This window comes from Lemur catta, chromosome 2 (assembly GCF_020740605.2).
Source record: "Lemur catta isolate mLemCat1 chromosome 2, mLemCat1.pri, whole genome shotgun sequence".
Classification (NCBI taxonomy): Eukaryota; Metazoa; Chordata; class Mammalia; order Primates; family Lemuridae; genus Lemur; species Lemur catta.
In genome coordinates, this window is record NC_059129.1 from 101,176,425 (window position 1) to 101,200,117 (window position 23,693).

At 37.3% G+C, this 23,693-nt stretch overlaps 1 protein-coding gene across 4 annotated transcripts in view; it reads left to right on the forward strand.

Moving 5' to 3' along the window:
* The window catches only part of AFG1L (AFG1 like ATPase), a 166,523-nt gene that overhangs the window by 31,556 nt on the left and 111,274 nt on the right, over window positions 1-23,693 (forward strand). For all 4 annotated transcript variants that reach the window (XM_045544129.1, XM_045544130.1, XM_045544131.1 and 1 more), the window contains exons 3-5: window positions 13,495-13,546; window positions 18,901-19,002; window positions 19,940-20,070. In XM_045544129.1, the coding sequence (XP_045400085.1) occupies window positions 13,495-13,546; window positions 18,901-19,002; window positions 19,940-20,070 (285 nt within the window). The remainder of the gene's footprint in view (window positions 1-13,494; window positions 13,547-18,900; window positions 19,003-19,939; window positions 20,071-23,693) is intronic.

Consider the following 23,693-nt stretch of genomic DNA (forward strand, 5'->3'; position numbering starts at 1 on the left):
AATACTTTTTTTGCCAACTTTTTATTTTGAAAAATGCCAACAATGTATTTAGATTCACTAATGGTTAACATTTTGCCACATTTGTTTTATTTTCTCTCTAAATATCTCATTTTCTGGAATCATCTACAAGTCAGTTGCAACATCATAACACTTGACCCCTAAATATATCACATATATCTCCTAAGAAGGACATTTTCCTGTATAACTATATTACCATAATCACATTCAAAGAAATTTAACACTCATTTAATAATATTATCTAAAATATAGTTGTCAGATATAGCAAAAATACAGGATGCTCAGATAAATATGAGTTTTAAATAAATAACAGATAATTTTTTTAGTATATATATGTGCCATGCAGTATTTGAGACATATACTAAAAAAATTATTTGATGTTAATCTGAAATTCCAAGTATCTGAGCATCCTGTATTTTATCTAGCAATCCTAGATGTAAAGCCCACATTCAGATTTCTTCAACTGTCCCAAAAATGTCCTTGTGTATATGTGTGTATGTATGTGAGAACCAGGATCCGTACTTTGTATTTAATTTTGTCTCATACAATTTTGATAGAATAATTATTGGATATTTACTTGAAAAAATATAAACCTCACGTTCTAAAGATTCTTTGTGTGGTGAATGGGCTTTTACATATATAAGATTCAAAACATAAATTTTTACTAAATTTAGTGATTTGGAGAGCAGTCTGAGTGGCTTATTTCCAAGATCATAAATGCATAATAGCCAGAACCCCAAACACTCATAATGACATCAGTGCTTTTCCTTATTGGACATTTGGTGGTACAGTCATAATGCTTTTAAAATTTTTAATGCGTTTCTTTTGACACTTGCTTTTCTTAGCATCCTCGCTTTTGAGTCAGGTTATTATAAAAAGTCTGCTAAATTTGAGGACATTCTCTGACTAGATATTCGGTTGTAGTAAGATGGGAATTTCATATCCATCCTAAGTATACATTAAAAAAAAAAAGATGGGAATTTCAAAACCAATCAAAGCATTTAACATCCCTATCAAATTAGTGCTAAACTATATTCAGATATTTTCCGTATTGTTTCAGCCCTTTACTTTCATGGACTATGGTCACAATATGCTCTAATTTATAAGTTATTTTAAATTACATATATAACTGTATAAAGCATATATATATATATATATATATATTTTCTTTTACTCTTTATTCTCTGTCTCCTATCATTAGCCTCCTGTAAACTCCATGAAAGCAGGAACTATTTGTTCACTGATGTATACTCATCACTCTATACAATGTCATATACACATACACATACTTACTACATTAGAGATGAAGGTCAATATTTCTTTCCCTGATGTAAAATTAATTTGTTTGTTCATTCATGCCAGACAGAAATGCCCATGGATATGTGGCTTCAGCCTATCTTTTGAGCTTTAACTAGCTGTTTCTGCCCATGCTAAGAACATCATTACTTAGCTCATCCTCCTAATTAGAATGTCTTTGCTTTTTCTCCAGACTAGAATGACTTTTTCTATCATATATCTGGCAAATGTCTATTCAACCTGCAAATCACTGGGCTAACTCCCTTCTGTAATTTTTCCTTAATTGCCTGCATGCAAAGTTTATTGCTTCCCTTTTGGTTTCTCCAAGCCCTTATTCATGCTTCTCTAGCAGGGGTTTCTAACTTTTTTTAGCCTTTAGTGTCTTTTTCACAGTGCCCCTGGGCCAAAAGAAATACCTAACAGTTTTGTTTATTAAATAGGAACAAACCTAACTTATTAAGTATGAATAAGTATTAAATAATTTTTACATATTTTAAGTCCTGACAACTTAATAATTGTTAAAAAATTCACATACTATGAAAGAAAAATATTTGTTTCTTTTTTTTTTTTTTTTGAGATAAGGTCTCATTCTGTCACTCAGGTTAGAGTGCAGTGGCATCATCATAGCTCACTGCAACCTCAAACTCCTGGGCTCAAGCGATCCTCCTGCTTTAGCCTCTTGAGTAGCTGGGACTGTAGGCACACCTGGTCTCAAACTCCTGAGCTCAAGCAATCCGCCCACCTCAGCCTCCCAGAGTGCTAGAATGAACAGGCATGAACCACCTTGCCTGGCCTCAGTTTCATTCTTAAGTAACTACAATGGGATGTGTGCACCAGTGGGGCAGTACAGTTTTTCAAACCTTACAGTCAGATTAGACCCTGCCATCCTTGTTTTCTGTTGTACGGTGATTTTCACACAGTGTTTGCTTTTTTTTTTTTTGAGACAGAGTCTCACTCTGTTGCCCAGGCTAGAGTGCTGTGGCATCAGCCTAGCTCACAGCAACCTCAAACTCCTGGGCTCAAGCGATCCTCCTGCCTCAGCCTCCCAGAATGCTAGGATTATAGGCATGCACCACCATGCCCGGCTAATTTTTTTCTATATATATTTTTAGCTGTCCAGCTAATTTCTTTCTATTTTTAGTGGAGACGGGGTCTCACTCTTGCTCAGGCTGGTGTCGAACTCCTGAGCTCAAGCGATCCTCCCACCTCGGCCTCCCAGAGTGGTAGGATTACAGGCGTGAGCCACCGTGCCCGGCCAGTGCTTGCTTTTTAATAATGGTAACCATTGAAAACCTACCTTCACAAAGATATGACATTTTTGAAAGGACTGTAGTATGATCTAACATTGAAAATGTGAACCACTTTGAACTAAGAGTTTTCCTGGTACAAGAGCTGTTGCTGTGTTTCTTTCAGACATTTAAACTAGCCCTCAGTGCTCCTGCAAATTTGCAGCAGTGCCTTGGGTACCTCAGTTTGAGAACTTCCGTTCTTTACGTTATGTTGTATCGAACATTTAGTATGTGTCAGCATGTATGTTCACTATACATGCAGTATATATTATGTTATATGCTTTGTGTACTGTATTATTTATGTTTTGGCCTCCTTTCTATTCTGTGAGTTTCTTGAGAGCAGGGACTATTTTCAGCTCATCATTGTGCGCAGGGACTGTTTCAGCTCATCATAGAGTACATGCCCAATAGATGTTGGTTGAATTTTACAGGATTGAATCATCTAGGTTAATCTCCTAATTTTAGTAATGAGAAACAGAAGCCCAAGGTTAGCAACAATATCTCATGTTCTAAAATATTTGTTAGTGATAAGAAATCCTAGTTCTCAAATACAATCCTGACTTGAACCTCTGCGTTTCATTTAAGTAGAAACATAAATTGGACATGTGTCATATATTTTGCATAGTAGCAGTGAAATATATTGAAATAAGTAATAAAAAAATTCCAAAGCTAGAGATTATATCGTTCTTCAGGTTTGTGCCTGGTGGTGTTATATGAACGGGCTCTTTTACTAAAGCTTTTCTGATGTTTCCAGTAATAAGTCCTCAGGCAGATGGTGTAATGAAAACATTTTGGACTTTGGAGACATATTTGGAGCGCATTTCCATGTTGCCAAGAAGACAAGAACTTCTCTTTCTCCAATCATTGAGTAAGAGAACTTTGATTGAACTTGGGTCATAAGCCGAGCACTTTATCCTGTTGGGGGGATGAAGTTAGGAGTGGGATCATTCCCACTTAAAGTGCATGGCTGCTGCACAGCTGTGGAAAATGGAATGGAATGGATGCTAGGGAGGGAAAACAGTTACATTTAAAGATAATTTCCGTAAAGAAGACATGCATTTCAGATAATTTTTTAGTAGTATAGTATTTGTACTGAACCCTCCATATTTCACCAATCTCCTTATGATATATTTGAAAGACCTCTGACCAAAGTCAATATGGCCATGGAAAGATCTATTCTAATGCACTTAGAATTCTATGGTCCCCAAACTAAGTGACCATTATTAGTGTCACTGTCACCTCAGCCTTTATCAAGCCCCAGTTTGTGCATGGCTGTGGCTAAATTCATAATATAAAATGGCTCATTTATTTTAGAACTAATGGCTGTTTGAAAGTGTCTAAATTAATGCCTGAGTTAATTAACATATGGTACAACAAAATTTTCTAGTTGCCAACTTTGAACTTTATTTTTTCTATTTTTTTTGCTTTTAATTAATAAAAGGGGTTAAAACAATTTAAATAACTAGTGTTGATAGTAGAGAAGAACAGTCAATTAGCAAATGAATTATAAATCTGTTCAAATATTTGTTAAAGTAAGACCTTTTGATTTCAGAGTTTTGGACCCAAAAGTGGTAAAATGTTTGATGTGAAATTCAATCCTGATTGTCTGAATTAATTTTTCCATCTCATAGAAGAAACTACAATTCTTATCTCTAAATTTGGATATGTAAATGATTGTACAAGTGACTATTTTAGAATTTTTCTTTTTTGGATTATCGTGGGCTGATTTTTTTTTAACATTCAGGGATGGATCTCTATGGTCTCATTCCTATAAAATTATGTGATATATTAAATTAAATTTGTTCATAGGAGTGAAGCTAATTTCCATTTCCCAGTAATCTATAATCACAAGACAGAGGGGATGGCTTGGGGTTGTATATAAAAGTACTGACCCAGCATGCTGCTGATAGTCTCAGGAGACCCACTGTAGCTCCTATTGTATAAATAAACTAGAGGTTTACCCACCCACATTGCCTCAGCCGTTCTACCTGGTGGCCATTGCTACGTGCTGGGAAACAACAGTGCTTATTCTCCAGGAGTGAATTGGCTTTGGAAACTGGTGGTAGGGGCAATTTACTGTCTCCTTTGCTTTCGCTGGTTCTTCATGTTACTGGAAAGTTTAGGCTAAGGAGGCAGGAAACTAAACAGAAACCAATAGCAGGACTGAGGGAAGGAGATATTTATGACAACAGGGCAGCTCTCCAATTTCATTATTTCCTTTCATGAGTTTGTCCTAGAAAGTTGTGTATTTCTTCCCATCACTTGGAATTCTTTAAGGCATTGATTCAACACTCATTTTCGAGTATTGTAAGGGAGGCAAAACTTTACCTCTTTACCCTCTTAGGATCTCCAATTGGGCCTTAGAATTAAATTGACGTAAGACAGATTAACAGGAGAAAAGCATACAGATTTTTACATGCATGTGGGAGTCCCCAAAAAGCAGATAGACCCAAGTGCTTATATTGAACAAAGAGTAGCAACTGTGGAAAAATAACTAAAATATATGGGGGGACTAAAGGAAGATAAAAGTTATTTTAACAAGGTCTGTTTGTACAGATTTTCTTGCCCTTGACTGACTCCCTGTCTCTGGTGATAGGAATGTTTTTTTTCCTCCTGGTATGAGGAAGGCATCTTTTACTTGGGAGTTTTATCTCCTACTTTTCAGGAAGAAAAGGGGAGATGAGGGTGCCCTTCTTACACCGGCTGTTTTTCAAATATCTTTAGTTCAAAATAATCCTTATGCTGAAGTGGCGTATTTTGGGGTGGCCACCATTCAGTGTCTCCTGTGTGTGTTGTTTTATGTGTGCTAAGGTGATTGAGTCTCTATCCCTGCCTTGAGGTCCTGTTCTAGTGTAGAGTTCAAACTTTAATAGGAAATTTAAAAATATTTGGAAACTTTGAGGGCTGTGTTTTGTGTGGTCTATTGGCTCCATCAGGTAGGCCAGAAAGACACCTTGGTGGAATGGAACTCACATGCTTGGTGTTGGTCTGAGAAGAGGCTTCTGATATTTTGCCTGGGGGGTTAGAAGCCTGTGTTCCAGGGGTGCTGCGGGGGAGGTGTAGGAGGATGGGAGTGGCTGGATGTGACTATTCTACATCAGAATGTTCACTTCATCCTTCCCCTTCCCCCCATGCTCTCCACAGGACCCCTTGTTTCTAAGACCTTCAGCCTCTCTAATATCCATCCTTAGGGCACCTTTCTCCAGGGCCACTCTGTGCTCTGCCTTTCCCACTTGGTTTCTTTCATTAACCCTCCTTTGTCAGTGTTCCCTTCTTCCAAAAGTTTGTTAAAATCTCTTTTTTCCCCGCCACCCACTCTTGTGTTAAAAATCTCTGGTCAGCTGATGTCTCCTCTCCAGTCCTGTCGTCTTTTTATCAAATACTCTTGCCCTCTTCCCTAAATCGTCCTTTTTAATGAAAAGAAAAAAACAGGTATACTTGGTAACAAATTAAAACAGTATAAAGGAATGTACAATTAAGACCCTTTTATCACCACTCTTTCCTTTCCAGCTGTTCATTGTTGACAATTTCTTGTGGAGCCCTGCAGAAGTGTTCTAAGCCTTCACAAGTGTGTGTGTGGCCATATATCCTTACATCTTTCCTACATGGTGGGACCACAGCATACACAATGTTCTGTACTTTTTTTAAACAAAACTTTAACACTATATCTAAAAGAACATTCCCCATTGGACTTTCTACTTCTTATAATAGATCTCTCCTTCTTTTTAATTTCTTTATTTGAATGTTCCATAATCCAATAGCTTTTAACAGTGGCATACTATTCCATCATATGAATATATCAACATGTCTTGTTAATGGACTGTACATGCATCTTTGTGAACATATGTGGGTATTTCTGTAGGATAAATTTCTAGAAATGATTGTTTAGTTGAAGGGGATATGTACTTTATATTCTGATGGACAATGCCAAATTGCCTCAAAAGAGATCACAACAACTGGTATTCTTACCAGTTTATGAGCCTGTCCTTCTCCCTACATCTTTGATAATCCTGTGTCCTCTTTGACTTTTGGATTTTTTTCACGATGGCATTTCATTGTTATTTTAAATCATACCTCTTGGGGCTGGGGCACACTGGCTCACGCCTGTAATCCTAGCCCTCTGGGAGGCCGAGGTGGGAGGATTGGTTGAGCTCAGGAGTTCGAGACCAGCCTGAGCAAGAGCGAGACCCCTGTCTCTACTAAAAAAATAGAAATTGTCCGGACAACTAAAAAAAAAATATATAAAAAAATTAGCTGGGCATGGTGGCACATGCCCGTAGTCTCAGCTACTTGGGAGGTTGAGGCAGAAGGATTGCTTGAGCCCAGGAGTTTGAGGTTGCTGTGAGCTAGGCTGACGCCATGGCACTCAAGCCGGGGCAACAGAGTGAGACTCTGTCTCAAAAAAAAAAAAAACAAAAAAAAATTTGCTTGAGCTTACTAATTGTATTGTTGAGATCTTTGACAGATGTGTGTCAAAGAGTATGCTGTTTCTCTTTTCATGGACCACAGGTCTGGGCGTAAACAGGTATCAATCAGTAAGCACATGAGGTTTGCAGTGTTTAGCATCAGTGGTTCTTGTGATTAGGCAAGCTGATATGGGCTGTGGATGGGAACTCCCTTGTGCTGTGTTTTGCACCTAACAGATAAGGAAACAGCAGGTTGGAGAAATGATAGGACTTACCCAGGGTCACATAGCTAATAAATAGCAGAACTAGGATTTTTACCCAGATCTTTTGGATTCAACTCTAATGCTCTTCCGCCATACCTTTTATGCTTAGTGGAATAGGTGATAGGTTATTGCTATCTTCCAACATCACCCTTAAGCTTTCCATCTGCACAATCTAAAAGGCAGTGCCATTGATTCCTCATCAAAAACCCAATAGAGAAGGTCTCATCATCCTACTTTACAAATTCCCTAAGATACAGGTAACTTACGACAAATCTTACAATTGGTCTCTAGAGAAACATATTTATTTCAGATTTTTAAGTCTGAGTCTAGTGTTAAGTGTGTGTATTTTGGGAATTGGGGATGTATCAGAGTCCTGGCAGGAAATAATTCACAGCAGATGTTTCAAATAAAACCTAAATCTAGAGACCACTTAGAGAGGTGTGGGCAGGCTTAAGGCAGCACAGCAAACAAGGGATGGAGGAGTGAAGGAGGAGGCTGGTGAGAGCTGGAGCTGTGGTGTGAGGGGCCATCCACCTGATGGTCCAGGAGCGATGCAGCTCTGCTGAGACACAGCTCTGAAGAAGGGAGGCAGGAGACAGGAGAGAAAGACAGGATCCCTCTCTAGCCCCTTCCTCGTGTCTCCTGCAAGTAGTGCCTCCCCAGCCAGGCAAGGTCAATCTCCTGGGGTATGGAAGAGCAGGAGTGAGAAGAGCAGGAGTGAGAATGCATCGGGGAGGTGAGCACACAGAAAATAACCAGCACTGAGGAGCAATGGCAGGGTGGAGTTCGTGATCTGTGTTCTACTACCTGTGATTTCTGAGACACAAGAACAAATTATAGGAAATTAAATAGTTAAGAGTAAGTTGTGAGAAAATATAGGAGTATGAAAATGATATGGGTGTCTGAGTAAGTGACAGTCATTTTGAAGAAAACTGTGAATTTAACTCTCCCTGAAATCACTGCTATTAATAAAGAATTTAAAAAGTTCTTTAGGACCCATTTTACAGCCCAGTCTAAATAGTCTTACTGTTCTTCATTTGATCATCTGATTTTTCCCTTGAGATAGAGATTTTTAAATCTCTTAATCTCAATAATTATTAGAAAATAAATTTTATTAGAAGAAAATTAGCTTGCCTCCCCAAGTGAAAATATTGGGAGTATATAATACTGTTTAGATAAACTATGTCTAATGTTTATGGTTAGAAGGGTATCCATTTTGTTTATCAATTTGTTTAGATTAAAATCTGTCTCTTAAACAGTATTCATGTCACATTAGGTATTTGTGATCTCGGATGTTTGAGGATCTTCTCCTTTGGCACTTTATCATCTTCTAAATATTACTATAAAATATAATACAATGTAACAAATTATATATATAATATATTTGCCAAAGTGCCCTTTCTAAAATATATTGAGTTGAATGGGGAAAACAGGAGATAGGACCGACCCTGAGTGCTACTTTTTTTTTTTTTGAGACAGTCTCACTCTGTTGCTCAGGCTAGAGTGCCATGGCGTCAGCCTGGCTCATAGCAACCTCAAACTCCTGGGCTCAAGCAATCCTACTGCCTCAGCCTCCTGAGTAGCTGGGACTACAGGTGTGTGCCACCATGCCCAGCTAATTTTTTCTATATATATTTAGTTGTTTGGCTAATTTCTTTCGATTTTTTTTTTTAGTAGAGACGGGGTCTCGCTCTTGCTCAGGCTGATTGAGTGCTACTTTTTAAGAGCAGCATTGAGTTCTGTCCATGCCGTCTTTTTTCCACATCTTGATTCTTTTTTTTTTTTTGCCTAAACTTTATTTATTCAACATATATTGATTGTATCATATGAAAAGTATCAGAGTAGGCCTTAAACTATTCCTGCAAAATGTGTTGCAAAGAATTATGAATTGCTATGACATTCCCAGTTACCTAATACAGAATATTGCTTTTCAAAAGGTTTCTAATACATAGAATGTATTTGGAGATTACTAGGTTTTATGGAAGTTTTCCAATTTGAAGCTGTTCTAAAATTGTTTAAGGACATAATGCTTTTTCTGGCAAGTTGAAAATAGAATAACCAGTGAACGATAATGGTTCATAAAAAAAAAAAGAAAAATTAAGAGGTTTTGGCAGGAGTGGAAATCTGTTTTCAGTTGAGATTTAAGACTAGATGGAGAGTTAACATGCAGAGACACACAGGGAAGCCATCCAGATGGCACAGTCAAAGCAAAGAAGATCCTTTTGCCTGGCCTAAAGGTCTAGAAGGCACATGCTGGAATCAGGAGCTGAATTTAGTGGAGAAAGAAAGCCAAGAGGAATAGGAAAGCAAGGGAGGTTTCTGAAGCAGATTGGAATGAATCCATAGATTATAAAACAAAAAGCATTATAGACTAGATGCTGAAATCTAGCTTTTGAGAATGTTCTCTGCCAAATTATTTACTACTCTAATTGGTGCTAAGTGGCATGACCTTCCATCATTGTTTTCTACTTTTTACCCTCTTTGAATTCAACCTACCCTGGCTTACTTTTGTTTTTTTTTTGTTTGAGTGTAGGGGCGTCATCATAGTTCACTGCAAGCTCAAACTCCTTGGTTTAAGCCATCCGCCGGCCATAGTTGGGATTACAGGCACGCACTATCACGCCCGGCTAATTTTTTCTATTTTTAGTAGAGAGAGGGTCTCACTCTTGCTCAGCCTGGTCTTGAACTGAGCTCAAGTGATCCTCCCACCTTAGCCTCCCAGAGTGCTAGGATTATAGGCATGAGCCACCATGCTTGGCCAAGACCCTGTATGTATGAAAAGTCAATTTTCCATTTTCACACTTGATGGATAGATTGGATAGGAAATCATTTTCCCTCAAATTTCATTTAAGTCTTCACCTGTTGTTTGTGACCTGGTCCCTCCTTCCATCGCCACCTCAGAAGTTTGTAAGATCTTAATGTTCTCGGCGTTCTGAAATTTCCTTATTGTGATTTGGTGTGGGTATTATCTCCTTCATTGGGAGGGCACTTGGCCCTCCCAATCTAGAAATCAGGTCCTTCTCTTCTGAGAAAAATCTTTGCATTATTTCTGAGGTAACTGCCTCCTCTCTTTTTTCTCTATTCTCTCTTTCTGGAGTTCCTTTTTGTCAGATATTGGACCTCCTAAATTAATCCTCTAATTTCCTTGTATTTTTCATCTTTGATTGTTATTTATTTGTTGTATTTTCTGTAATGTTTTCTCAAACTTATCCTCTAATCCTTTTTCTGGAATTTTATTTCTGCTATCATATTCTGAACTTCTAAGTGCTCTTTTTATTCTTAATGTTTCTTTTTAAAAAAATTAGCGTTTCATTTTTGCTTTATAGTTTTATTTGCACAACTACAATTTTGTACCCTTTCCTCCACCCCCAACCATTCTTTTACTGTTTCTATGTATTTGATTTAAATTTTTTTAAAGATTTTACATATAAGGGAGATCATGCAGTATTTTTCTTTCTGTGTTGTTGAAAATGGCAGGATCTCATTTTTTTAGTAGGCTAAATAATATTCAATTGTATATATAGCATATACCACAGTTTCTTTAACCATTCATCCATCAATGGACATGTTGGTTGTTTCTTTATCTTGGCTGTCGTGAATAATGTTGCAATGAACATGAGAATGCAGATATCTTTACAAGGTGATGATTTCATTTCCTTTGAGTGTATTTCCAGAAGAAGGATTGCTGGGTCATATGGTAGTTCTCATTTCTTTAGGAATCTCCATACTGTTTTCCACAGTGGCTGCACTAACCTACATTCCCACCAACAGCATGCAAGTGTTCCTTTTTCTCTACATCCTCACCAACACTTATCACTTGTCTTTTTGACAAAAGCCTTCCTAACAGGTATGAAGTGATATCCCATGGTTGTTTTGATCTGCATTTCCCTGATGATTAGTGATGTTGGGTACCTTTTCATATACCTGTTGGCCATTCTTTTTTCCTTTCTGATATTCTGTTACAGCACATTTCTATGAATGTCTTCTTTGGAGAAATGTCTGTTCGGGTCCTTTGCTCATTTTTAAATCAAAGTTACTCTTTTTTTGCTGTTGAGTTGTGCAAGTTCCTTATACATTTTTGGATATTAACCTCTTATCAGATACATAGTTCATACATATTTTCTCCCAACCTGTAAGCTGCCTTTTCATTTTGTTGATTATTTCCTTTGCTGTGTAGAAGCTTTTTAGTTTGATGTAGTCCTAATTATTTACTTTTACTTTTTTAAAATTCCAAAATATTAAGGGGGTACAAATGTTTTTGTTATGTGGATAGCTTTTATAATGCTTGAGTCAGGGCTGTTAGTGTGCCCATCACCCGAATAGTCTTCATTGTACCTGTTAGGTTTTTGCTCCTCTTCTCCTCCCCCCTTCCTATTTTTACTTTTTTTGCCTGTGCTTTTGGTGTCTTATCCAAAAAATCATTCTAAGGCCAATGTCAGGGAGCTTTGCTTCTGTGTTTTCTTAGGAGTTTTATGGTTTCAGGTTTTATATTCAGGTTTTTAATCCATTTTGAGTTGATTTGCTCTTGGTATATGGTATAAGATCACGGTCCAATTTTATTCTTTTGCATGCAGATAATCGATTTCCCAACACCATTTATTGAAGACACTTTCCCCACTGTGCTTATATAGTTTTAATAGCTCCTCTTATTTTTATCAGTATATTAATTATGTTGATTTTATTTTTACTTTCGCAGTTTCCTTTTGCTCTCTGCATAGTCCTCTGTTTCCTCTGATTTTTTTCCCCCTCTGTATGTTTGCTCTGGTCTCCAACTTTCATCTTAGAATTTTTTTCAAATTTCTATTGATTCTTGACTGCCAACTCATTTTAGTTTTTTCAGGTACTAACAAGCTGATTGAAAGCTCCATCTTAGGAGGTTTGTTGACTAGTGTGCTTTACCAGAAGGTGATTTGGTCGGGATCCAGGTCTTTCCTTGGAGAAGCCCAGACATAAGTGCCTTTTGGGCTTTTGTTCTGGAAATCATTCAGCTTCTCCAGAAAAATTCCATTTAAAAAAAATTTTTTTTAGAGACAGGGTCTTGCTATGTTGCCCAGGCTGGCCTCAAACTGTTGGGCTCAAGCAATGCTCCTGTGTCTTAGCCTCCTGAGTAGCTGGGAGGCTATCCAGAAAAATTATTCTATTCTCGTACTTGCTGAGAATGAGTCTAGCTGTCATTGTTTGGGGAGCCCATCTGGGAACAAAGGGGAAGTTTACATGGTAGAGGGGATGTAAATTCAAGTTGTGTGACTTTGGAGCCCTTGCTCTGTGCTGCTACACTTATCGCCTCCTGTGTTAACCCTAAGTGGGGCTTCACAGCCTTTTATTTTTCCCAGTTTTTTACAGTAGTAAAATATACATTAAGATTTACCACCTTAACTATTTTAAGTGTACAGTTCAGTGGTATTAAATACGTTCATAATGTGCAACCATCACCACTATTTATCTCCAGAACTCTTTTCATCTTGAAAAACTGAAATGCTATAACCATTAAACAGTAACTCTCCATTCTTCCCGCCCCCAGCCCCTGGCAACCAGTTTTTCTACATTCTGTCTCTATAATTTTTGACTACTCTAAGTACCTTATATAAGTGGAATCATACAGTATTTGTATTTTTATGACCAGCTTATTTCACCTACCATAATGTCCTCAAGGTTAATTTATATTTTAGCATATGTCAGAATTTCGTTTTTAGGGCTACGTAATATTCTAGCTTTATAGTCTTTTACATCAAGTTTTTCCTTACTTTTTTTTTTTTTGAGACAGAGTCTCGCTTTGTTGCCTGGGCTAGAGTGAGTGCCGTGGCATCAGCCTAGCTCACAGCAACCTCAAACTCCTGGGCTTGAATGATCCTACTGCCTCAGCCTCCCGAGTAGCTGGGACTACAGGTATGCGCCACCATGCCCGGCTAATTTTTTCCATATATATATATTTTAGCTGGCCAGATAATTTCTTTCTATTTTTAGTAGAGACGGGGTCTCGCTCTTGCTCAGGCTGGTCTCGAACTCCTGAGCTCGAGCAATCCACCCGCCTCGGCCTCCCAGAGTGCTAGGATTACAGGCGTGAGCCACTGCATCCGGCCCAAGTTTTTCCTTACTTTTTATGTGTCATATGTATAATGTCCCCTTTTAGTCCTGTCTGCAGCACAGTTAGGAACACTCTGTATATGATTATATTTAAATTATTTGTATGGTAGAGATTTATAATTTGTTCTTAATTTGCAGCTTTTTTCAAGGAGCAAACCTCCAAGGGGCCTGTATGTTTACGGAGATGTTGGTAAGTGTGTTAAAATAAGTTTTGGGTGGGCCAAACATTAAGTTTCCCAGCTTTTGCTCAGGGATAACTTCCATTCCCATCCTCAGTCCACTGCCAGCCAGGGAATAGGACGAGGCTAGGTAAAGTATGGCAGAGGAAAGGAGGATGGAGGGCAGTTATCTCAGCCTTCACTTTTACTTCTAGAGTGTGGTTGTAGTTCAAGCGCAATTAATTACCATGTTAGGGTGCAAACATTATCCAATGCGTAAAGTGAGTTGATCTCAGGGAAGGACATAAGCTATAGACAGGTTGTTAGATACATCAGGATCTCATTACTCATTACTATTTGACTCAACTTAGTACTCTGAAAAATAAGCTGTTCATTTTAACTTTTAATTTCCACTAATATTTCTACTCATAATCTAAGCCCTTAGATTAATAACTTAGTTATTATTAGCTTTACTTAGTTGATAGTAGATATTCTTAATGCATGAGTGGTAGCATTTCCTTCGTCTCCCAGTTCTATGCATTCAACACAGAGACTCACATTTTGTTGGAAACCTTCTGAGCAGTCACTTACTTTCTAGATTTTCGTAATCATTTACTGTCTTGCTCATGAAGTCTTCTCTGACCTCATTCTTGGTGAAATCATCTGTTTTCTGATTTCTGTTTCCTTCCAACAAATCTTTTTCTCTTAGTCCTAAAACTCTCCCTGGTTACTCATATTCACTGGTGTTATGAAGGTGGCTTCCACTTCACTTGGCTTTATTATTGCCTTCTTGCTTGTCAATTATTTATTTTATTGGCACAAAGCTCACATTTGCACATAACGAGATCAGTTTTGAACCTAGACTAATATACATACTTTAGGCTTCCCTACAGCCATAACACATTTTTGTTATGAGAGAGTGGGAGCAGGGGATATTTTCTTAGTAAAATTCTTAGGACAAGAAAAAAGAAGAGGAGTTTTAAAGGTAACACTGTTCTTTTCTCCTTCTCCTTTTTCTGATTTGTTTACTAATGCCTTTAAACATCTGTTTTACATTTATAGATTTAAATAATCTAATAAAAAGCGAACAATAGAGATTGCCCCTTAAAATTCCTTAAGTTCTTGAAAATATGTTAAAGAAGCTCAAACTATTCTTTTCCTTAGTTCATTGACTGTTATTTTTCAGACCAATGTATACTTACTTTCTTCTTCTTTAAAATGTAATTTATACCAGATGCTTGTTCAATTTATTGTGCCTGCACCTTTGGACACCGCTAGCGGATCTCATCCCATTAGCTTTTATTCTTTGTCTCCTGAGAACACTTACTTGCAGTACCTTCACTTTTGTATTCAGTCATTGCTAAAATCAATGTCTTTGTTCCTCCTGTTATCTTAACCACTTAACCATAAATGAAGAAGGTTAATAAAGCACAACTACTTCTACTTCTGCAAAAGGACTTAAAAAAACCCAAACCTATGAAAGTTGTTGGATTTTAGTTTGGAAAATAACAGCTATATTCTAACTAATTAAAGGGAGGTACAATACAAGTTATTCATCTGAATGCTTGATAGAATTAGAAAAGATGTGATAATATGGGATGTTCATATAGGCTGGGTGTGTGGCAACCTTTGGTTGGAAAAATCTTTGTAATATAGAGAGGGGAAGAGAAAAGAATTCTGAAATGGGAAGTGAAACGAATGTTTTGATGGCTGTAATCAGTTTAGAATACTTACAAAACAGGTAAGAAAGATCAAGTTCTCATTTTGGGGGGCTCTCTGGGAGAATAGCCTCAAAATGCCATCATAAGCTCTTATTGATTACCATTTTCCCTTTTTTGGACTTGGAAAACATTAAATTTTAAGGAGACTTGATGGGAAAGAATATATAGTTTCACAGCACCCCCTTCCCACTCCTCATTCCTGCACACAGTTTGGGCTCTGCTGCACCCACTTCATCTCTTTCTTGATAAAGGTGTTGAGATGATTGACTCAGATGGACCCTAAATCCAGGGAACCCCCGCAGAGTTGCTATGTAAAATTGGAGGGATTATCATCATGGTTCAATCTTGAAGTGAAATGTTTTCATTAATAAAATGTTTAGCACATCTCATGCAGAAGCCAAAAGCTGTGGAAGTAGGATTTTGTGGCTTCATTCTTACCATACAGCTGACTTTTTTACAGCGTGGCTTCAGCTCTTTAGCGGCAGGTACAGCAGTAATTGCAGGGCTGATGATTTTTCTGATACATTAGAAGATAATAAAAGTACATTTTGTTTGTTTGTTTGTAAATTTTTCTGCTGCCTCCTGGTTTAATCTCACCTGTTTCACATTGACACTGGGCTCTCATTTTACCAGTGGAAAGGTAGGCTGGTTTTAAGGTTAGGAGTAGGGAAACATAGTTCTGCCAGCCTTGGATGCAGGGACAGAGGACACCACTTCCATCTTCTTCTGCAGGGAGAGAGCTGTGTAAAGGGACCGCTAGGGGGTTCTCTTGAGTAGTCATTTTTGGCTTCCTAATTAGAGACTTGAATGTGAGAACTTAAGGAGTTTTAGGTTTTACAAATTAATCCCCTGATAAGAATCCTCTCTTGAGAAAAATAAAATGTTTTATTTATTATTCTGGAGAGACCAAAGCAAAATTGTGAAGTAGGTAAAATTTAGTATTGATTTCTTCCTCACTTTTTTTCAATATGTCTTCTCCTGTTCTTCAATTCATTTGAGAAGTTTATTGAGCATATGCCTGGTACCAGGTAGTATGGTGTTTTTGGAGATGTGATGTTGAAAAAAAAAAAAAAACAGACACAGCCCTTGCTCACGCAAAGCTTACAAACTGGTTCAATGGCTTTGAAACATTTTTGAACATGACGCACGGTACAAAACTCACACCTGTGCTCCTAGCACTCTGGGAGGCTGAGGCAGAAGGGTTGTTTGAGGTCAGGAGTTCGAGACCAGCCTGAGCAAGAGCGAGACCCCATCTCTACTAAAAATAGAAAAATTAGCTGGGTTCCATGGTGTACACCTGTAGTCCCAGCTACTCAGGAGGCAGAGGCAGGAGGATCGCTTGAGCCCAGGAGTTTGAGGTTGCAGTGAGTTGTGATGATGCCACTGCACTCTAGCTGGGGCAACAGAGTGAGACTTTGCCTCAAAAAAAAAAAATTTGAATTTTAGAATTCCTGAATTTCCTGCTTTTTCTTATTTTTGGTTGTCTACTGGTTATTGTGAATATTAACTTGTTGAGGGTCTATATTCAGTTGTCTTCTTTAAACTATGTTGAATTGTATTTTGCCAAGGGTTACTTGCATGCCAGCTTGTTTCATTCCAATCCCTTCCCCTGCTCCATCATCTTTTAGTTCTGTTTTCTTTATCGTTGGCTTCATTCTTGGTCAGAATCTTAATGTTATAGGAAAGATGGCTCCTGGTGTCTTCTAGGTTGCTCTCTTAAAAGGAAAAGGAACTATTTTTATTCTCAGAATCCATATTAATCCCCCGTAGAGAATGCTGACCTAATGGAGTCACATGCTCACAACTGCTCCAACCACGGTGTCTAGGTTGATGGGGTATTTTGATGGACCCACTCTGTGATTGATACCCTCGTAGAATCACACTACCTAGAGAAGAGGCAGTTTTCAGAAGGAAGAGATTTAGGACAGGCAAAAAGGAAAAAGAAAAAGGAAATACAAATATATCCATTGTAGTTTCTAAGAGCTCTTTATATCTTAAAGATATGCAAGGTTAAGCTCTCAAGTTCCATGAGAGCAGGGATTTTTTTTTGTTCACAAGCCCACAGCTAACATCATAAAGACAGGGATTTTTGTCAGTTTTGTTTACCACCATATTCTAAGCACCTAGAACAGTGCTTCATATGTTGTAGGCATTTGGTAAAAATATATTGATTAAATGAATAAGGATATTGATGTTATTTATGATGATTTTGATATTCAGAAGGTTAAATTTCTTGTAGCCTAATCTATCAATCTGTTCCTTTATGAATTTTTTCCTTTTGCTTTTATCTCCAGAAACTTTTTTTTTTCCTAACTGCTAAACTATCAGGGACAGAGACTTTTTACATTATGGTTTTGTCATATTTTAAGCCCTTAAGAGAGTTAGCACAAAGATTAAATTCAAATATATATTATAACATATTATTAACATTTTTGGTAGGATAGTTCATGACTTTTTCCTGGGTCTATAAGTATACTATGCTGCATGCAACAGAATTTTAAACTTATTAATTTACTTTTCTGGGTAAATGTAATGATTTAAAATCTGCTGCTACTCTATCAAAGAGATACCATACTGAATATTTTTGCAGTGAATTATTTTTCATTCTAAATGGCCTCTTCTTTTTTTTTTTTTTTTGAGACAGAGGCTCGCTCTGTTGACTGGGCTAGAGTGCTATGGTGTCAGCCTAGCTCACAGTAACCTCAAACTCCTGGGTTCAAGTGATCCTTCTGCCTTAGACTCCTGAATAGCTGGGACTACAGACACACACCACCATGCCTGGATAATTTTTTCTATTTTTAGTAGAGATAGGATCTCACTCTTGCTTAGGCTGGTCTCGAACTCCTGAGCTCAAGTGATCCTCCGCCTTGGCCTCCCAGAGTGCTAGGTTTACAGGCATGAGCCACCGCGCCCGGCCCATTTAATATTTTTGGACTGTGGTTGACCATGAACCTTAGGTAACTGAAACCTTGGCTACTGAGGCGGGGGGGCGGTGATGGACACTACTGTACTAATGCAATTGTAGTGATGAAAAGTTTCAGTGTTGAAATTTAGATAATTTAATTATAGGGATTGGCTGTATCAGAATTTCATCAGGTAGGCCTCATTTTGAAAGACTTGCATTCTCAGCTTTTAAAAAAATGGAAGTGTTATAATCGGCAATTCTCCAGCTCTAATATGCATATATGATTCATTTTCAGTATTTGTGTTAGATACTAATCCTTATTTTTCACCGTTCTTCTCTTAATTTTTTTATTTATTATTTTTGAATTTTCCCATAGTGCCTAAGACAGTTCCTCATGCATAGTAATGACCCAGTACATATTTATTAATTATTTTATTTATGCTAGAGCCTTTTGGAAGACTAAAGAATAAATAATCTTGTAAATCTTACCAGTTTATGAACATAGTTCTCTGGGGGAAAATAGCCTCTGTAATGTTAACTAAATGTTGTATTTCCTAAAAAACAAGATTTTAACAAAAAAGAGTACTATCAACATTTTATTTTTAGCTAGTTTAACATATAAACACCCCTTTCTAAAAAAGTAACATAGTCTTCAGCTTTCCAGTGGGAGAGTGTGGTTTCATTATCTCAAAGCTAATGAACAATCATTACAGCAATCAGTACATACTATTTAATAGTATTCTTTTTTTTTACTTTTAAGGTACAGGAAAAACAATGGTGATGGACATGTTTTATGCTTATGTGGAAGTGAAGAGGAAAAAAAGGGTTCATTTTCATGGTTTCATGTTAGATGTGCACAAAAGTAAGTGAATGATCTGAAAGAAGTGATTTTTCAGTGGGCAAACACTATAAAATAGTTTTCTTCATTGAATGAATGTATAATTTTTTTATTCTTTTTCTTCAGTCGAGTTTAGGAGCAATATAATCTTTTTTAAAAATTAGATTTTTGCTTGACATAAAATTTTATTTGGTTTCATTTGTTTTGTGCTATAATGAAATAGTTAATAATGTATCCAGAGTTGGTCCTTAACAATTCAGTACTTCCAAATCTGAGAACAGAGATTACTATATGAAGGTCAGACATTTTCTGTTTCTACTAAGGGTTGATAAACAATGTTAAAAATGTACCTGTTTCGAGCAGTTATTCTTGATTAGGTCCTTTACTCTGTGTTATCTTAGCATGTAGGCATTCCGTTTGTATTTGTATGTAAGCTTTATTGCTTTGCTAGTGTTCTGTAATTTTACTTTTGCATGATTTGTCTACCAGCTATACTGAAACCTCCCTAGGGCAGGAACCTTGTGTTTTTCCTCTAATACTTGGAGCATTTAGTACACACATAATGAATGAAGTGGACTGACTTTAGTGTATTAGGCTAGAGACAAGGGAACATTATGATTGGATATGCTAGATATAACATGCACTACTTGGCCAGGATCTTATCTAGTTACCTGTCTAGTAGCTTGTTGTCTCTGAAGTGATTAAAGAGTGGAGATGGAATAACCTTGAAGGTTCCTTACAACTATAAGAATATAGTAATATTTGAACAACTTATTTTATGGTAGAAAAAATACAACCAATTTCAATAATCAAATTTCATTATACATGGAATTTAAACTTAATTTTTATAGCCACACTGAAGTTTTATTTAGAGATTTAAAAATATATTATAGTTGTGTAAAATATAATATAATATAATATAATATAATATTTGGTCTGTGTTCAATTTCATTCGTTTAAGGAATACATCGCCTTAAACAGAGTTTGCCAAAAAGGAAACCAGGATTAATGGCTAAATCATATGACCCGATAGCTCCCATAGCTGAAGAAATCAGCGAAGAAGCATGTCTCTTGTGTTTCGATGAATTTCAGGTGAAGTACAGATTTTTCATAAATGTAGAATGATATATTGAATGAAGTGTGAAGATTTAAATTTTGCTGATGGTTTTATCATTGTTTTATGAATTCATTTGACACATTGTCTCTTACTACTTCAATTTTACTATCTAGTTCAGGAGTTGGCAAACCATGACCTGCACAGGGCAAACCTGACTCATCTGCTTTTGTATGGTTAATAAGAAAAGAAGAGTTTTTATATTTTTAAAGGCAGCTGAAAGGAGAAGAAGAAGAAAAAAGTACAACAGAGACCCAATGTGGCTTGCAAAGCCTAATATGTTTACTATTCAGTCCTTTACAAGAAAAATTTATCCACCTCTAAATTCTGTTGATGACTCTACATTTCCCCTATACCACAGAGATAATGTAATCATTATAAAATGTCTTCAGAGATGTTTGAATATTTTTAAAAGTGTTATATAAAGAGCAAGTGAGTCATACATCTCATTTAAACTTCATAACATACATGTCTGTGATAAAGGGAGGGAATTGCCTTAGTTGAACTTTTAAAGTTTCTTCTAGTTTTAGGATTCTCTGAAATTAAGTATTTAAATTGGTAGTGAGTTATTTCTCGCTCTTATATGTTTTAAAACCTGGATTAGTAGGAAGATGATGTGGTCAGGATGCCTTTATCCCAAAACATGCATAATGAGTCTCCTTTAGCAACTGATACATAGAGCTAATGACAGTCTCGATTTATGATAGAGGGTAAAGAAGAATTTTCACCAGGAGTGCTGTTGTGTTAAACCATCTGGGGTGGAGGAGTCTTTGCTTCTTTCTCTCTTCAGTCGTATTAAAACAGCCTGACGTTCACCCTTTGTATTGTAGAGCTACAAAGGTCTTCCAAAGAAAGGGTTATGGAAAAGAACAGATGCTCTCCTGCCTCTGAAGGGGCATACTAAGTACACCAATGTATTGCCAAATGAGAAGGGCCTTATTTAGTTGTTCTGAAAATAGCACCAAGTTAACAGTTATGCTGCTGTCAAGAACAAAAGTCAGCAATGAATCAATAAGGCCCATTTCTCTTGATTTTTCCATTACTAGCCTTTTAACTAAAATATCTCTAAATAAAATTGAATTGGCATAGTTAAGTTTTTGATTAAGGAACTAAAATTACATTTTTAAAAAGGAATATTAATACCCAGGCTTTGTAAAATGATCCATGCTTTACAACATGTTTTTACATCCTTACTTCATTTAATTCTGTAAAACAGTTATTATCACCACATAGAGATGAGAAATCTAAGGGCATCAGAATTTCCTAGGTATTGTGTAAAAATCATTACCCTTAACTTTAAACATGTAAATTTCAAGATATTCAGAGAAATGATTGGCATGTTTTTATGGCGTGAAGGCCATTGAAAGGGCAGCCTAGGAAGGTTAGGAAGCTCTGAAAATCTGGCTGTGTAAAGCATGCGATCCTGAAGAAGATATCGAACAAGCAGGGCCAGCTTACCCATTAGGCACAGCAGGCACAGTGCCTAGGACTCGTGACACTTTTAGGGGCTCACAAAAATATTTAAAAAATTAAATGAATATATCATTAATGAATCCAGCCTGTATTTGTCTATTCTGCATTATACTTATCTTTGTACCAATGTAGTCATTAATTTTTTTTTTTAATTTAGGAAGAGGCTCATCAAAATAAAAATGCCTAGGGCTCACCAAAGTCATAATGCCACCTTGATAATGAAGTCCTAACAAAAACCTGTCTTGTTGTATTGAGCATACTCTACTGGGTTCAGGTTTCAAAAGGTTGATATATGAATGGGAAGGAGGAAATGAAAACAACTATCAAGATACTGATAGTCCAAATGGGCTGAGTCTCGCAAAAGAAACATAGGTTACAAAAAGGGCTTTTCAAGTTACATATTGAGGATGGGCGCAGTGGCTCATGCCTGTAATCCTAGCACTTTGGGAAGCTGAGGCGAGAGGATCACTTGAGGCCAGGAGTTCAAGACTAGCCTGTGCAACATAGCGAGACCCTGTCTTGACAAAAAATTAAAAAAAAAATTATATTGATCATAAGAGAGATCAAGTGTTTCTAGCTTGTAGCTACAAGGAAAAAGAAAAAAAAAAAGGAGAGAGATCAAGGGGAGATAGGCCCTTATAAAACGTCTCTTGCTAACAGAGAGAACACAGATGTGGTGGAGATATCTGTTATCACCTGCTCCATCCAGACTTGGTTTGATGTTTATTCATATATGTGCTCATTCATCCCTCTTGCCTTTAAGAGCTTTATTCCATATCATAGGACCCTGTCTGTCCCACAACTAAATACCCTATGCCTGGACATCTGATCTATGAGTAACTGGTCCATGAGTTTGTCAGTAACCTTGGATTTGTGTGGTGTGGCTTGGCGAATGGGCCAATCACATCCTCTGTCTCATGAATTTGAACTAAATGGCACAGAGGGAAGTTCCTGCTTAGTAATGAGACAGGAACAAAGAGACATAGAAAGTAACTGAATCCCTTTAAGGGGAGGAGTACTAGGGTGCTTCCTAGACAGCTGCTGAGTTCTCCAGAGCTACCTCCAATCCCTGGCTCCAGCTCCCATGAGGTGCCATCGTGCTGACCTCATGCTGGAGTCTCAAGTAAATCTCTTTTTTTGTAGCTGGATCTCCTGTGCTTATTTCTTGCCAACAGTCTTGACAAGAATGAAAGTATTCAACTTGTGTTTTGCTCCTATCTTCTTCATCAGGAGAGATTTCCCCATGACCTGTAAAAGATAGCATAAACATTGGTAAGAAGTACTGTGAGGGAATGACACCTTCCTTCATATAAAATCTGTTACCTCCAATGGAAGAAGAATTGATGAACTTAAGCCAAGAAGAGCAAAGATGAGGTATCTACTAGGAATGCTTTTGGCTTCGGGTAACAGGAAACCCAACTTAAAAGGGCTTGTGCTCTAAGGGGGAAATATAACAGTATGTAAGATAGTGTCATTTCCCTTGCTCAAACCCTTCTGCTTCCTCTCTGACCTCTACACATTCAGTCTTGCTCTTTGTTCCCTACCGTTCCTAATCCCATTTTCTTCATAGATTAGGGAACCACAGTTGGATGTTATACACATAATTCTTTCCCAGCAGGTCTCTGAAGAAAATATGTGCAGAGATGACAAAACAAGGACTGAATACCAAATTGATTGTTTTTATTTGATCCCAAATTTTAGTGTAGCATTCTTGTTTGTTAACATTGACAACATGGGCTGGGCACAGCAGCTCACACCTGTAATCCCAGCACTTTGGGAGGCTCAGGTGGGAGGATTGCTTGAGGCCAGAAGTTCGAGACCAGCCTAGGCCACATGGTGAGACCCCATCTCTACAAAAAACAAAAAGAAATACTAGCCAGGTATGGTGGCGTATAACTGTAGTTCAAGCTACTTGGGAGGCTGAGGTGGGAGGATCAATTGAGCCTAGGATTTCGAGGTTACAGTGAGCTGTGATCATGCCACTGCACTCCAGCTTCTGAAAAAACAAACAAACAAAAAAAAGAATTGACAACATGGGAGGCCCTATTCCCTTGAGCAGGGTTGGCCTGAATGTCCTAGAATGAAAAATGTTAATAATCTTGCTTTTTAAATTTCTTTACAAATTCCA